The 14,521-nt window shown below is 41.3% G+C and overlaps 1 protein-coding gene across 4 annotated transcripts in view; it reads right to left on the reverse strand.

Annotated features, from left to right (window-relative positions):
• Positions 1-14,521, reverse strand: part of sbf1 (SET binding factor 1) — a 161,204-nt gene that overhangs the window by 81,694 nt on the left and 64,989 nt on the right. For 3 of the 4 annotated variants that reach the window (XM_080207514.1, XM_080207512.1, XM_080207511.1), the window contains exons 2-5: positions 8,641-8,726; positions 6,557-6,694; positions 5,538-5,654; positions 3,968-4,078 (exon numbers count right to left, since the gene is read on the reverse strand). In XM_080207514.1, the coding sequence (XP_080063640.1) occupies positions 3,968-4,078; positions 5,538-5,654; positions 6,557-6,694; positions 8,641-8,726 (452 nt within the window). The remainder of the gene's footprint in view (positions 1-3,967; positions 4,079-5,537; positions 5,655-6,556; positions 6,695-8,640; positions 8,727-14,521) is intronic. The other variant, XM_080207513.1, reaches the window with a different exon arrangement.

The raw sequence follows: 14,521 nt of genomic DNA on the forward strand, positions 1-14,521 counted from the left end.
TGAAGCTATATACAGTAGAGTTCTCCAAAGATTAGTGTTAAAACCATTAGTATTTTTATATTTATGACCTGGACTTTCAAAAGTTTGCAAATGATACAGTAAACTCAAGTGGAACAACATGAAAAATTGTAACAAATTCCAGATGGACACAGACTGGTGAAATGGACAGACATATAGCAGACAAAATTTAGCATAGTAAAGGTTATTAAAGTTTTTTTGATAGGAATATAAAGGGGGATGGGGGGGGTGCAGGGAGAGAGAGATGCAGGGGTTTGATTGACTCATTGCAACTCTCAGATCTACATCTTTGGTCTATAACCCAGCCAGTTCCTCATCCTCAAATATCGATCCAGTTCAATTTAAAATAATTTATGGAATCAGCTTCCTCCACCTTTTGTGGTAGAATGTTTCAGATTAGGGGAGGCAATGGCTGAGTGGTATTATCACTAGACTATTAATCCAGAAACTCAGATAATGTTCTGGGGACCCAGGTTCAAATCTTGCCATGGCACATGGTGGAATTTAAATTCAATGAAAAAAAATCCAGAATTTAAGAATCTACTGATGACCATGAAACCACTGTCCATCAGAAAAACCCATCTGACTCACTAATGTCCTTCAAGGAAGGAAATCTGCTGTCCTTACCTGGTCTGGCCCAAGTGTGACTCCAGAACCACAGCAATGTGGTTGACTCACAATTGTGCATGGGCAAATAAATAGCCAGCCAACAAGGCCCATGTCGCACAAATGAAGAAAAAAAACGAACAATTTCTAGTGAAAGCATTGCTACACATCTTCCTTCTAAATCTTCTGCCATTGATGTGAAATCTATAACACCTGATTAGTGGCCACTCACCAGACAGAAGTTTTCTCTGTCCATTCTATCAAAACGTTTCACCATCTTGAAAACGTCTCCCTTAAATCAGCTCTTAACTGGCTCTGTCCAACAGCACCCAAGCTTTTTCCAAACTCTCAACTAATATGTAATCCTAGAAACATTCTGACAACTCCCCTCTATACCCTGACACCGCTATGTTTGCCTTAATTATTGTGGTAAGTAGTCTCACAACACCAGGTTAGAGTCGAACAGGTTTATTTGGAAGCATAAGCCACAAGCTTTTGGAGCGCTGCTCCTTCATCAGGTGAGTGGGAGTTCTGTTCACAAAGAGAGCACATAAAGGCACAAACTCAATTGACAAAATAATGGTTGGAATTCGAGTCTTTATTCGGGGAGGGGGGGCTAGCTGACTCTTTCCACCTTCCATCTCCAACCATATCACAATACATATCAGTTATCAAATGACAGCCTATGTGACTGTGACACATTTTCTCCCTCGTTTCTTGACACATCTGCAGCCTCATCATCCTCCTCCAAACCTCCCCAGTATCATGTTTGTCATTCATTCATGGGATTGGACATTGTCGGCTAGGCCAGCATTTATTGTCCATCCAAACTGCCCTTTAGAAGGTGATGGTGAGCTGCCTTTTTGAACTGCTGCAGTCTGTGTGATGTAGGTACACCCACAGTGCTGTTCGTGAGGGGGTTTTGACCCAATGCTGAGTGGAAGTTTCCTTCTTATCCATACGCTACCTCTTAGTGACAGCAGCTTTCTATATGTACACAGCTAGCACCCAGCTCTGCCTCAGCACCACCTCTTCCAAGCTTTTCATTGGGTCTAAATTGTTAGATTGCTTGTCCATCATCCAGAAGTGGATAAACAGAAATTTTCTCCAATTAAATAATGAGAAGACTGAAGCCATCGTCTTCAGTTCCTGTCACAAACCCCACTCCCTAGCCACCGATTCCATCCTTCTCTCTGGCAACTGTCTGAGGCTGAACTCAATTGTTCATAACGTTCTGGTCATACACAAAAACCAAGGTGAGCTTCTGATTGCATAGAGATACCATCACATTGACCACTTATTTCCACTCCATAATACTATCCATGCTTTAAAATCCCACCATGGCCTTGCCTCTCCCGATCTCTAATGTCCTCTAAAGTCCTGCAGTCCAACCCTTCCCCAATTCTGGCTTCTTGAACATCCCCAATTTTAATCACTCCACTGTTGGCAATTGTGTCTTCAGCTTCCAAGTCCTTGAGCTCCCCCTTCCTAGACACTCCTAAATTCCACTTCTTTCACTATGCTTTTGTTCGTCTATCCTAATATCTCGTGTTATAATCTCTCTGTAATATCTCTGTAAGACTCGTGAAATTCCTTGGGATGCTTTACTATGTGAAAAGTGCAATACAAATACAATTTCCAGTTATTGCTGTGCATGTGTTGTTTCTCCCCATCACCAAAAGATGCTGAAATTCTCCCAAATTCCCCTAATGGTGAGACTCAATTCCCTTCCTGCTCAACTCCCCTGAAGTTGCTGACTCTAGGATCCCTCTGGGGTGGGATATTACAGAATATGAGAAGTGATAGAGAGAATGGCAATGGACTTGGTGGAAAGAGACTGGGTGGGTTATTCAAGGGTAGCAAACTGATGAGGAGGGTGGGAATGTAAAGCACCTGCAGACTTGAACCAAATTACTCATTTCTGTAATAAAAGCAAAATACTGCAAATGCAAGAAATCGGAAATAAAAACAGAAATTGCTGGAAAAACTCAGCAGGTCTGGCCACATCTGAAGAGAGAAAAACAGAGTTAAGGTTTTGAGTCCATGACTTCTTCAGTAGTCATATGGACTCAAATCACTAACTTTGCTTCTCTCTCCAAATGTTCCTGCACCTGCTGACTAATTTCTGTGCCAGAACATCCTCTAGTTTAATAAAACCAAATGATGGAATTTTAATTTCTGCATTTTCACAAACAGGTGAACAATGTTGGTGTTAAAAGCTTAAATTTTTCAATCACTAATTTGAGCTTTGAATAACTGGGGGCTGTAAATACAAACACAATAAAGACACAGCCTTTAAGGCAGCTGTTTTTGAAGGCTAAATTGTCAAATGAGGAATCATCCTAACTGCCGTTTTTAAAACAAAAAATATGATGAGTAACCAGGAATGTTTAAAGCAGCCAGTTGCTGTGTTCTCACACTTGTTATTTTACAAAACAGTTTATTAACTGGAATGCATCTTCAATTCAATGGACTTCACACATAAGCAATGGGAGCATGTTCTGATGCGACTTTGTTCCTGTTACACACAGTTTGTCCTGCTCAATGTTTGGCATCTCCACTTTTGTTCAGAAGAAATAACCACCTTGAGAACTCAAATCTTCCATTTCACTCCTGGAACAGAGCACAGCCTTCATATGACTATAGCAATGCACTGAGCTATTGATGGCATTATGTCTGCACATGTTCCAAACACTGACCTGCCTGGGCTTCTTAGCAAGGGAGAAAATTCAAACACTCCATGAGATTTATAACTGCTGCGGAGATGCTGGCATTGGACTGGAGTAAACACAGTAAAAAGTCTCACAATACTAGGTTGAAGTCCAACAGGTTCATTTGGTAGCAAAAGTCACTAGCTTTCGGAGCACTGCCCCTTTGTCAGGAAAGTGGGAGTCTTTACTTTGCATTCCAACCATTATTTTGCAAATTGCGTTTATGTCTTTATGTGCCCTGTTTGTGAACAGAACTCCCACTTAGCTGACAAAGGGGCAGCACTCCAAAAGCTAGTGGCTTTTGCTACCAGATAAACCTGTTGGACTTTAACCTGGTGTTGTGAGACTTCTTACTGTATTTATAACTGCTCACAGATCTATAGGTTAGCAGGTTAACCTACCCCTACCTGGGGTTAGGGGTAGTCGGAGTAAGAGTCAGTGCAGATTCAACGGCCTCCTGCACTGTAGGAATTCTATGATTTTATCTGTCCCAAAGCTTAAATCCCAATCTCTCCTTCACTTACTTTTCTCTTCAAAACAGCTATTAAGCCTTCAACAGTATGGCTGATGTTGAGAATGTAGAGTGGAGAGAATTATGAGCCAAACATGAGAACTGCTGCTCTCAGACTGACCTGGGATCCTCCTGTGATAGGAATGATGCAAGTTAGCAGGTTTCCAATCACCGTCTCCAATGGAAAATTCAGACTATCGATGTAAATGGTGTAGATCAGTCCCAGGCAATTCTGCGCAAGACAAAGAGAGCACAAGAGTTCAGAGATCAAGGTTTAGATACTTGCACTAACTATAACATGCAGTTCTAAATAACATATCAATGATTGTTTTCATTCAACAAGAAACCATTGAATTGATTGTATCGCATCAGTGACAGGAGCCGACTGCTGCCTCCACAGAACCCCACAACTAAGGGAGGGCAGTCAACCCAAACAGCTTCTTTATAACACTGAGTACAAAATCGCATTGGCTTCTCCTCTTCTCCCTCCCTAGAACAGGATATATGCAGAGTAACGACTGAAGCTGTAATAGAAAAAGTCGCATGTTACATCATTCAAACAGCCCAAAGAAGAAATGGCCACAACATAAGAAGCATCCACAGTCACAGACCAGCATGAGAGATGCAGGGCCATGTCAGAACATGGAGGATGGGGGCTTGACTCCATCCCAATCACAGTTCATCACCTGTTAAAATCCTCATTGTTTCATCTATAGGTTAGGCAATTCAGATGCTTTCATGGTTGGTCTCTCATTCTCCATCCTCTGTAAGCTTGCTTAGAACCCTGACTCAGCCCATCACGTCTGCACTATCTGACAGAGCATCTTACCCAGGCTCCATCCCCAAAACTCCACATATTTAACCCGCTAATCCCCCTAGTCCACAGATCCTTGGGACACTAAGGGACAATTTATCATGGCCAACCCACCTAACCTGCACATCTTTGGAACGTAGGAAGAAACCAGAGCACTCAGAGGAAATCCATGCAAACACAGAAATAAACTTGGAGGTCACCTGAAAGTCTGCTGCTTATATCATAACTTTTACTAAGTTTGGTTGACCAATCACACCTGTGCTTACTGGCAACATAGTGAATTTAAAATTCTTAGTGATATAATGCCTTTAGGATCTCTCCTTTCCATTTTCTCCTGCAAACCTCCATAAACTCTGCACTACTTTCAATTCTGACCTATCTTTGTATCCCAATTCGCTTTATATCGCCAGTGGTGACCACGTCTTTGCATTTGATTTTGAACCTGTATGGTATGTTATCCCTTATCCAGGCACTCAATTTCCTCCAAAGCTTTGGAATTCTCCACCCACAGTCTGCATCTTTACCTCTCTCCACTTTAAATGCTACCCTTCAAACCAACCTCACCAGTCTAGCTTTCAGTCATGCTCCCAAATATCTTGGTTCAGTGTTAAATTTCAGTTGATTACAATTCTGTGAAGACCCTGGGGTGTCTTCTAAATTAAAGTGGCTTGGTTGATTATGTAGCATTTACAGTGTCAAGAACAACACATAGGTCAGTCATTTAACATTCTGTTTATGGCATTTTGCTATGTTCAAAATGACTACCATGTTTACATGATGTTTGCTGCATCGCACTTGAAACAATCAAGATGTTTTATGGAGTTTTCATAATGTGTGATAAAAATCCAAGGCTCCTCCTCTTCCACTAGACTCTTACCCTGAACACCTCAGTGTGATCCAACTGGGAAACCAGAACCAGACTCTTTGGGGCAAATAACTGTGGGGCCTGGACAAATTTTGAGTCCTCATCATCATCAGTATGGTTCTTCTGAGGCTGCAGGAAAGCAGAACAAGCAGAGATTAGCATGAAACACAGCATAATACAAAGGCCAGAACTTTCCAGCCATTTACACTGATGGATCTTCATGTCCTGCCAACAGTTCACCCCCTGCCTTGGGTTTCCCAGCAGCGAGAGCGCATTCAATGAGAAACCCTGTTTACAAATGAGGGATAAGATTCCACTGCTTTCCAATGGCACCTTCCTTCGCCACAAAATAGGTGGCAGGTTGTGCAGTAAATCCTGTCCAAAGATTGTAAATGGAGTCATCTGGGTAGTTTATATAGCACAGATACCTAAGCAGAGTTTTGGACTGGAATCTAATCTAGTAGTTTATATGGAACAAATACATGGGAGTGTGTTACAGGCTGAAATTTAATCAAGGGGTTCAGGGGGTTTCCTTACAGAATAAAGGTGAGTTACAGGCTAAAACCTAATCTAAGTGGATGAGGTTGAAATAGATACAGTTGAAGTGTAAAGCAAATCATAACCCTGATTGTAAAACCAGGTCTGGAAGTTATCCATATGAACTAGAAAATCACAGGTTACATCTCACCATCTAGGGTGGCAAGAGAGATGTTATAATTGCTAAACTGTTCAGAGGTGGATGGGTAGTAACAAAAGGAAGAAAATTAACTGGATCCCTGATTTTGAATCTTTATCAGAACTCTGTGGGAAAGCAGCCTACAAAGTTGAATTAGTAGCTTGCACTGTCTTTGCTCACACAACAGAAATGGCAATTTGGGATGTTTACTGCTGGATTCAAACTCTCAATCAAACACTTGCAAAAATTAGCATTTAGAGAAGTGCTTATTTCAGTGGTCATGACACGAGAATAGCCAACGCATGGAACAGATAATGCTGTGCTAAGACTCTGCATCAAATTTTTGTATTTTTACCTGCAAACTCTCAACTGCTTCCCAAAAAGTGAAGCATGCACAATAATGCCTCTCCGAGTTGATATCAGTTAAAACAGCCACAAAGAAGTTTGGAGATTTTCTTTCAAGAACCAAATGCCATCCACTTGGCTGACAGAACTGCAAGGAGTGACAGAGAGACAATAAGGAAGCATTCAGACAGCAAAAATGCAAAATCAGGTTATATCCAACCATAAAATATTCATCAATCTGGAAACCCTGATAAGCAATTTTGTGGAAACAGTGATATTCATCTGCCAGCAAACACAGGGTTGGACCAAAGGACCTGGCTAGTCTAACATTTGAGGAAATGACCAAAATTTTGCTTAAAAAAAAAACACAATCTGAATTGTATTCTCAACTAGAGAAGTGTGCAGAGGAAGAGCGGACAAGAGAAAGAGGGAGGAGGGTGGAGAGGCAGAGGGATAAAGGAGTGGAGGGGCAACAGGCAAAACAGACCTAAGAACATATGGAATAGAAAGGCAACTTATGCATGGCCTGCACAGGAACTTTCAGAATGCTGGTTGGCTCACAGCTTACAGCTAATATTGCTTGGTTCCTTCATCTATGTCACTGATATAACCTGTGAATAGCTGATATCCCAGCACGGACATAAGATACCAAATAGCGTCCTCTTATGCTGCAACTGCTGAGTTTCTCCCAGTGTCCTGGACAAGATTGCTCTCTCAACCAACCCCATCATAAACCAATTAACTGCTTATTCAATTCCTTGTTGTTTCTGGATCCCTGCAAAACAGTCATTAATCCTTGCAGAATCCCACAAGTGCAAACATAAAAGTGTGTCCACAGTTAAGAGATACCTTTGTTTAAGCCTTTCAGAATTGTTAACTGTACACTTTCCACTGCTCAATATTCTTTATATAACAGAATACCCAACCTGCCACAGCACACTAACGGTGGTTGAATCAATCTTTTGTTAAAAAAACAATCTTTTTTTCACCTCCTAAAATGCTGCTGTAGCTTTTTTTTTTACCTGTATTGTCAGTTTTAAAGACATCTCTTGCAACCCTAAATCTGTTCCTCCAAACTGTTGGGATAATCATTTTTCACTGTTATTTTCCCCAGACGTACTTTAAATTTCTCCACCTACCTTCCCACTTAGAGGAGGCTGATTACTTTGCAGGGATCCAGAAATAACGAGGAGTTGAATAAGCAGTTAATGGGGTTGGTTGAGAGAGCAATATAGTTTAGGACCCTGGGAGAAACTCAGAACAATTACAGCATAGGAGGACACCGTTTGGCGTCAAGTGTCCGTGCTGGCTTTCTGCAAGAGCAACTCTGCTATTTTTCAAATAATATCATTGGATACTCAGTGTTCATCAGAAACACTTGCACAAATAAGACAGGGTATCATTTGAACGTCATCTGAAAAGCACAGTACCTGTTGAATTCTACAGTATAGTGTCAGTTCAGATCATGAGGAAACAATGCCTGACATCTAACCTGTGTAGATCAATGCATGTTTAATGAGACACTGTAAAGGCAGCATTATAATTTCTACCACAAGAGTACAAGACTTCTATATTAGATGTATAGCATATGTAGATGATCTAAACAGTTGGCCTACGACCTGTCCCCACAAAAGGAATACTCACTCATTGCATATGCAATTACTGACAAAAGCTTTCCAGTTATCAGAACATCCTTTACCAAAAACAAGAAAGTGGAAAAAGTCCTCTGATTTCAATGACTGAATGACTATGCGGAGATGCCCAAGTGCAAGTGGCTCTCATAACATAGGTTGGGAGGGAAATCTGTAGGAAGTCACTGCATACACTGGGCTGTGTAGAGAAAAACAGGGACAATGTTTAATAAAAATGAGGGCTGAGCAAAAGTCATACTCAACTTCAAAGCATTAACTCTCTCTCTCTCTCTCTCCACAGATGCAGCCAGGCCTGAGTATTCCCAGTTTTTATCTGATTTCCAGCATTTGCAATATTTTGCTTTTGTAAGAGAGGGTTTGATGTGTATTAGAGGCAGAAGATTAAACTAATTTTAAAAAATGAAATCAAAACAGTAATTTTATGTAGTCTGCAGTGACTAACCAATTGAATCCCCTGTGGAAAGGGGTTGTCCTCCCACTCTTTTTCAGGGAAGCGCTGGATAATCCGGCCCTGACCATCACCGCTTCCTGTGAAAGAAACAAAACTCAAGGTTAAATAAAGCCCACAACATATCACACTAAACCGAGTTTAAAATTAAATAGTACATAGTACACGGCACTAAATGAGATTAAAATGACTTATGGATTATATATTGATGAGGCACTTTGCTGGAGGAATCCATGTTAATAAATATGTTCTCATATGTTTGATCCCAGCATACTTTGAGACTGTAAACGTTACCTTTACAGTGGTTCTTTGAATTAGCATATCTACTTTTGGACAGACACAGTTCCAAAGAAAATTACAGCACAGGGAGAGGCCCTTCAGCCCTCCAAGCCCACATCGAGCATACTACCCAACTGAACTAAAAACCCCCTACCCTTCTGGGGACCATATCTCTCTATTCCTGTTCTATTCATGTATTTGTCAAGATGCCCCTTGAAAGTCACTATCATACCTGCTTCCAATACCTCCCCTCCTTTCCCATTGTTTCCAGAAGGAAACTATCAACTGAAACATTTTAGACCAGCTTGTCATGAAAGATGGCCCACAGCAGCAACATCACTAGTGGGTCTTCCCCCGCACATCAGTGTACAACACAAACTGTGCTAGTAGACTCAGCACCTGCAAGATCTCACTATAGCAATTATATTACTAGCAAAGGATCCTGAGCCTCTTCTAAAATCACAATCAGAAACTCTACAAATTAATCTGGTCAAAACCTCCAAAGTCTTACCAGCAACAGAACTTCTTATCCATGTTTTAAATTAAGCACATGTTTAATCAGAAAGGCACCGTCAAAAATTGTCTATTATGAATTCTACTTCCCTTCACCATACTCTTATGTAACAAAGTTAAGGAAATAGGAGTTTTCCAAAAAAACTTCCTGCATTACTCAAGCAGGGAGCAGCCTGAGGATGAGATCAACTTGTACGCCCTGCTCAGGTAAATTTGCCAGAATTATCAGGCAGATGCCATTCCTGTCCAACATATTCCTCGGGTTTGCTGCACACAGCCACAACTAAAATTGTTTTTTTAGTCAAATTAAGAGGAGAAAATGCAAGCAATACTCAGCAGGTCAGGCAGCATCTGTGAAGAAACAGAGTTAACGTTTAAATCATTGACATTTCATAAGAAATGAGAAAAGCTAGAGTTTGTAAACAGATTTTGGGCAAAGGGTGGCTGGAACAAGGACGAAGGAAGGTCTATGATTCGGTGGAAGATAGGAGAGACTGAATGACAGGACTAAAGCACCAGCATTTTAAACAGCACAAAAATACTGCCAAATAAATCCAATCCAAGATAAACAGCTCCATAGATATGACAGAAAAGGTAATTTCCCAGATGGCTCAGCATGCTTATGGCCACTAGTTGGGAAGTTTCCAGCTGCTGTCAATCAACTGTTCAAGGGTTCAGTACATTTGGATAGCTTATTGCATCGGATGGTTCGGAAGAATCAGTTTTAATTTCATTTTCCTAAGAGTAGGATGATTAACTCATTTCCAAATGAGTGCCTGGATAAGGGAGTAAACATTCCCCACAGGTTCAAAATCAAATGCAAAGAATCTTACTGCAGAAGAAACATCTAATGTCTCAGTCAGCAGCGGCTACCCCAAAAGACTGGCATATTAGAGCTCATAATTTCAAATCTCGCTGTTTGATCAATAAACCTGGCAATTTGTGAGAAATCATGAAGTTGTCCAACTGCCATGAAAAACTAACTGGTTTATTAATACGTTTAAAATTGGTGCCACAAGGAGGTTTACATTAACACTGCAATGAAGTTACTGTGAAAATCACAGTCACCACACTGACGTCTGTTTGGGTACACTGAGGGAGAATTTAGCATGGCCAAAGCATGTCTTTTGGACTGTGGGAGGAAACCGGAGCAACTGGAGGAAACCCAAGCAGACAGGGGGAGAACGTACAGATTCTGCACAGATAGTGACCCAAGCCAGGAATTGAACCTGGGTCTCTGGCGCTGTGAAGCAGCAATGCTAACAACTGTGCCACCCAAAAGCAAATAGCAGAGAATGGTTAGCCATCAGCCAAGGAACCTGGCACACATACTTGGGTCTGGATGTACACCTGACCAGCTTGCTCAATGCCACAAGGACAATTAATCACGAGGCAGCATAGTCTATGTCTTAACAGCAAATGAAAAGTTTGGAAGTCTGCATTAGGAATTGCAGAACTTTTGGCAGTGATTCCATTTCCATGCAGATCAGACAAGGAAGGAAGGAAAATGCTAGAAGCAGGCACCAATTAGCACAAGCTGATTCTGGTCTTCATTTTGAACTGTCTTAACAATCTGTTAACATTCTGATCATTCCATCTGCATTCCCAAAAATCTACTGATCTGAATTACAGCTGCCAAACCTTTCATTCAGTCCTCAGAATTTGCACTTCTTATCATTATTTCAGTTCAAAAAATTGGAGTTAAAGACATCACAAGGGCAGTCTCGCTAAGTTAAGAGAGGCTAAAATCACTTGCCTTTGAGAAACAGACAGAAATAAGTGAAACACTGAGCACAGTTTAACGTGCTTTCTTTCTTGAAACAAGAGGTACCAGTCTGCAATAGCCAGCACCAAGAGCAGAAACACCAAGGGACAGGGGATGACTGTATGACTATAACTGCGACAGGAGGCACTCAGCCCAGAGTCCAGTGCAACAAGATATTTCTACTTAACAGTTATTGGCATCCAGCCTAGAGGATAAGAACACTGTCTGTCTCTCTCTCTTTGAATAAATTCATGCATAATCCCAACATGCCCATCAGCTTTGAGCAAATGCGCCACTTGCAGTAATATACTTTCAGGAATAGAAGTTGGACATTAGCTGGAAAGGGAAGACAGTGCTCTCAAAACTCAACTAACTCCTCCTCCCAGCACCCTGCACTGCTGGCTGTAACATGACTGATGTCAATCCAGCTCCCTCATATTCTCACGCAATAATCTCTTCTCCAGCATCCTATTTTATGGAATTTATCAGACATTAATTCCATTTCCTTATGCCACCCCTCAGTAACTCCTCGTCCCCAGTACTCTGTAACTGAGCATTTTTACCGATGTCTTCCTGCAAGGAAACAAGAATGGGGAATTTATGGCCTGTTTTTCGCCGATCTGCTTTTTTAAGAATCAATTTTAGCCCTGTTTGGGAATCAATGGACTGCTTGGTTACTGCCCTCATCAGCTAAACTACTCCAGCGATGTCAATTTTGGGCTGGATCGCTCCAGGTCAGGTGCAACCTAAAAGCAGCCTGACAGCTACTAAGGAAACCCAATTACCAATCCAGGGAAACCACTCCCTAAACTGAGGTGGAAATTTTCCAATAGGCACCACAATCCCCTAGAATATGGGACCCTGGGAATTAAAGTCATATTGCTGCTGTTCACAATAAAGTTTTTGATATGGGAACTGTATCCTAATCAATGAGTCCCCACTGACACAGAAATGCTACCCTAATAAACAGAGCACCTCTTTGACATTCTTAATACAGTAAGAAATATTTTGAACAAGTGCTAAATCTGCTGCTCTCCCTAATTCATGATGCAAACAACTATTCGGCTAAATATTTTTATGTTTCAATCCAACTCTGGCTACATAACAAGGATAAGAAAAGGTAGAAACCTCCTTAAGGAATACACTAGAGCTTGCTCATCATGTTAAAAAGCACATTTCAAAAGAATGTTTACTCACGAAGTACCAACAACCCCAGAGTGCTGGGTGCCAATGACCAGAGCAGCTCAACATGCTGAATTAGTATGACAGCTGCACACTCATTAATGTGATGCATTAACACAGCTTCTCAGTGCCACAACAATCATTCACTCATTAACAGGGTACAATGGTATGTGATGGGTCAGGGGTTAAGGAATGTGAATGACATCTGTAATTCTCCAAGAGTTTTAAAAAATGTATTCTTTCATAGGGTGACTGTTGCTGGCAAGGCCAGCAATTGTTGCCCATCACTAAATGCTCTTGAACTAAGTGGGTTGCTAGGCCATTTCTGAGGACAATTCAGAGTCAACCATATTACTATGGATCTGGAGTCACATGAGAACCAGACCAAGGATGACAGATTTCCTTTCCTAAAGGACATTTGTGAACAAGATGGGCTTTTACAACAAGCTTTTAATTCCAGATTTTTATTAATTGAATTCAAATGCAATTGCAGGCCAGACGCAACAGAAGGCCTACTCTTGTTTCTAGTTTCTCAATGGCACCAGTTGCTGTGGTGGGATTTGAACTTACATCCACAAGAACATTAACCTGGGTCTCTAGATTCCTTGTTCAATGATTTAGATTCCTTATTCAGTGATGTCATCACTACATCAGCATCTCTTCACAAGGTTGTCTGACCTCTGCTGCAATTGAGTGAATAAAAGCAACTGATCTTGTAAGACAGGAGTTCCATATCCTCAAATAAAGTAGTAATAACATAAAGGAATAAAGATAAATTCACCACTATTCAAACTGTAGCCAGAATATTCTTTGCACTCCCTTGCAAAAGAGTATCTCCAATTGAAGAAACTACTGCACTGAGGTTTGGCTCTGCTTTAATGAAGATCATCGCATAAATGAAATATTCATCAACTCAAGTCACCAGGTCAGGTGGCTGGGTGACTCTTGAAAATTTTCTAACAACTTCCTTTTCCACCAGCAGGCATGAAAGAGCAACTCCAGATCAATACGCAAAATAACCATGAGCAGTTACTGTAAAACATCAATTCTGACAAGTTTTCATTGTGATGAGAAATCTGAATGTAGGCATTCATTTCAGTTACTAACAGAACCACCTCCTGGGCAAACTGACACTGCTGTGCAACCATTACCAGAGCAGAACTGGAAAGCAATTTCAAGGAACTTGAAAGTAGTAAGCCGGTTATCTGCACGCCCAACTCACTATAGCCCAATCCATACTGTGATACCAACACCCCCACCCTCCCCAAATTTTATCTCAAGTGAGCAGGTTATTGTTGACCCCCATAGGGCCAACAACAGCCTGCTCACTTGAGATAAACACAGTAAGAAGTCTCACGACACCAGGTTAAAGTCCAACAGATTGATTTGATAGTAAATGCACAAGCTTTTAGAACACCATTCCTTCGTCAGGTGAGGTCAACTTGGGGTTGTGAGACTTCTTACTGTGTTTACCCCAGTCCAACGCTGGCATTTCCACACTTGAGATAAAGCAGACAACCCTGGGAACAGATACCCAGATCAACAGTTGGTATGGCTTTTAGGAGCAGAAGCTCTTGTCACAGTTTTATCAAGTTTCTTAATCAATGCCCCAACATACAGCATGCATTACTTCAGACTGTCACCCTAGAACTTGAGGCAGGGGCAAGATATTATGTGCTTCATGGATTTGTTAGGATTTCTGCAATCAGAGCCAGGCAAGATTTTGATCTGCCACTTGTACATCAGGTGGCCACATTGGCCATGTTCAGTTCGAACATTATTGAAGGTTGTTCCAGAAGAGATTGAAACCTGATTGTTAAAATGTTGGCTTAGAAGGCAGTAAGCATATTTGGGAGGATGTTTTCTGTCCAAGCTTTTCTCCAGATTTCATCAGTGTTATGGAGTTGGAGATGTTCAGTTCGTGTCCAGAGGGGGTTTCAAAGAATCATATGGTGAGTTAAAGGGTCTTTGAAGGTCTCTTTGGATGGAGAGGTCCAAGTTGCTGTTGATACAAGCCATTTCTCTGCATCTTGCTGCGTCCTGCTGATTGGAGGGACTGGTAATATTTGAGAAGATTGGGAACCATTGAACTGGAATTGATCTCAAGAGTTCCAGAGATTGTCCTCATCACTGAGT

The sequence above is a fragment of the Carcharhinus amblyrhynchos genome, chromosome 19 (assembly GCF_965287045.1).
Source record: "Carcharhinus amblyrhynchos chromosome 19, sCarAmb.v2.hapA, whole genome shotgun sequence".
Taxonomy (NCBI): domain Eukaryota; kingdom Metazoa; phylum Chordata; class Chondrichthyes; order Carcharhiniformes; family Carcharhinidae; genus Carcharhinus; species Carcharhinus amblyrhynchos.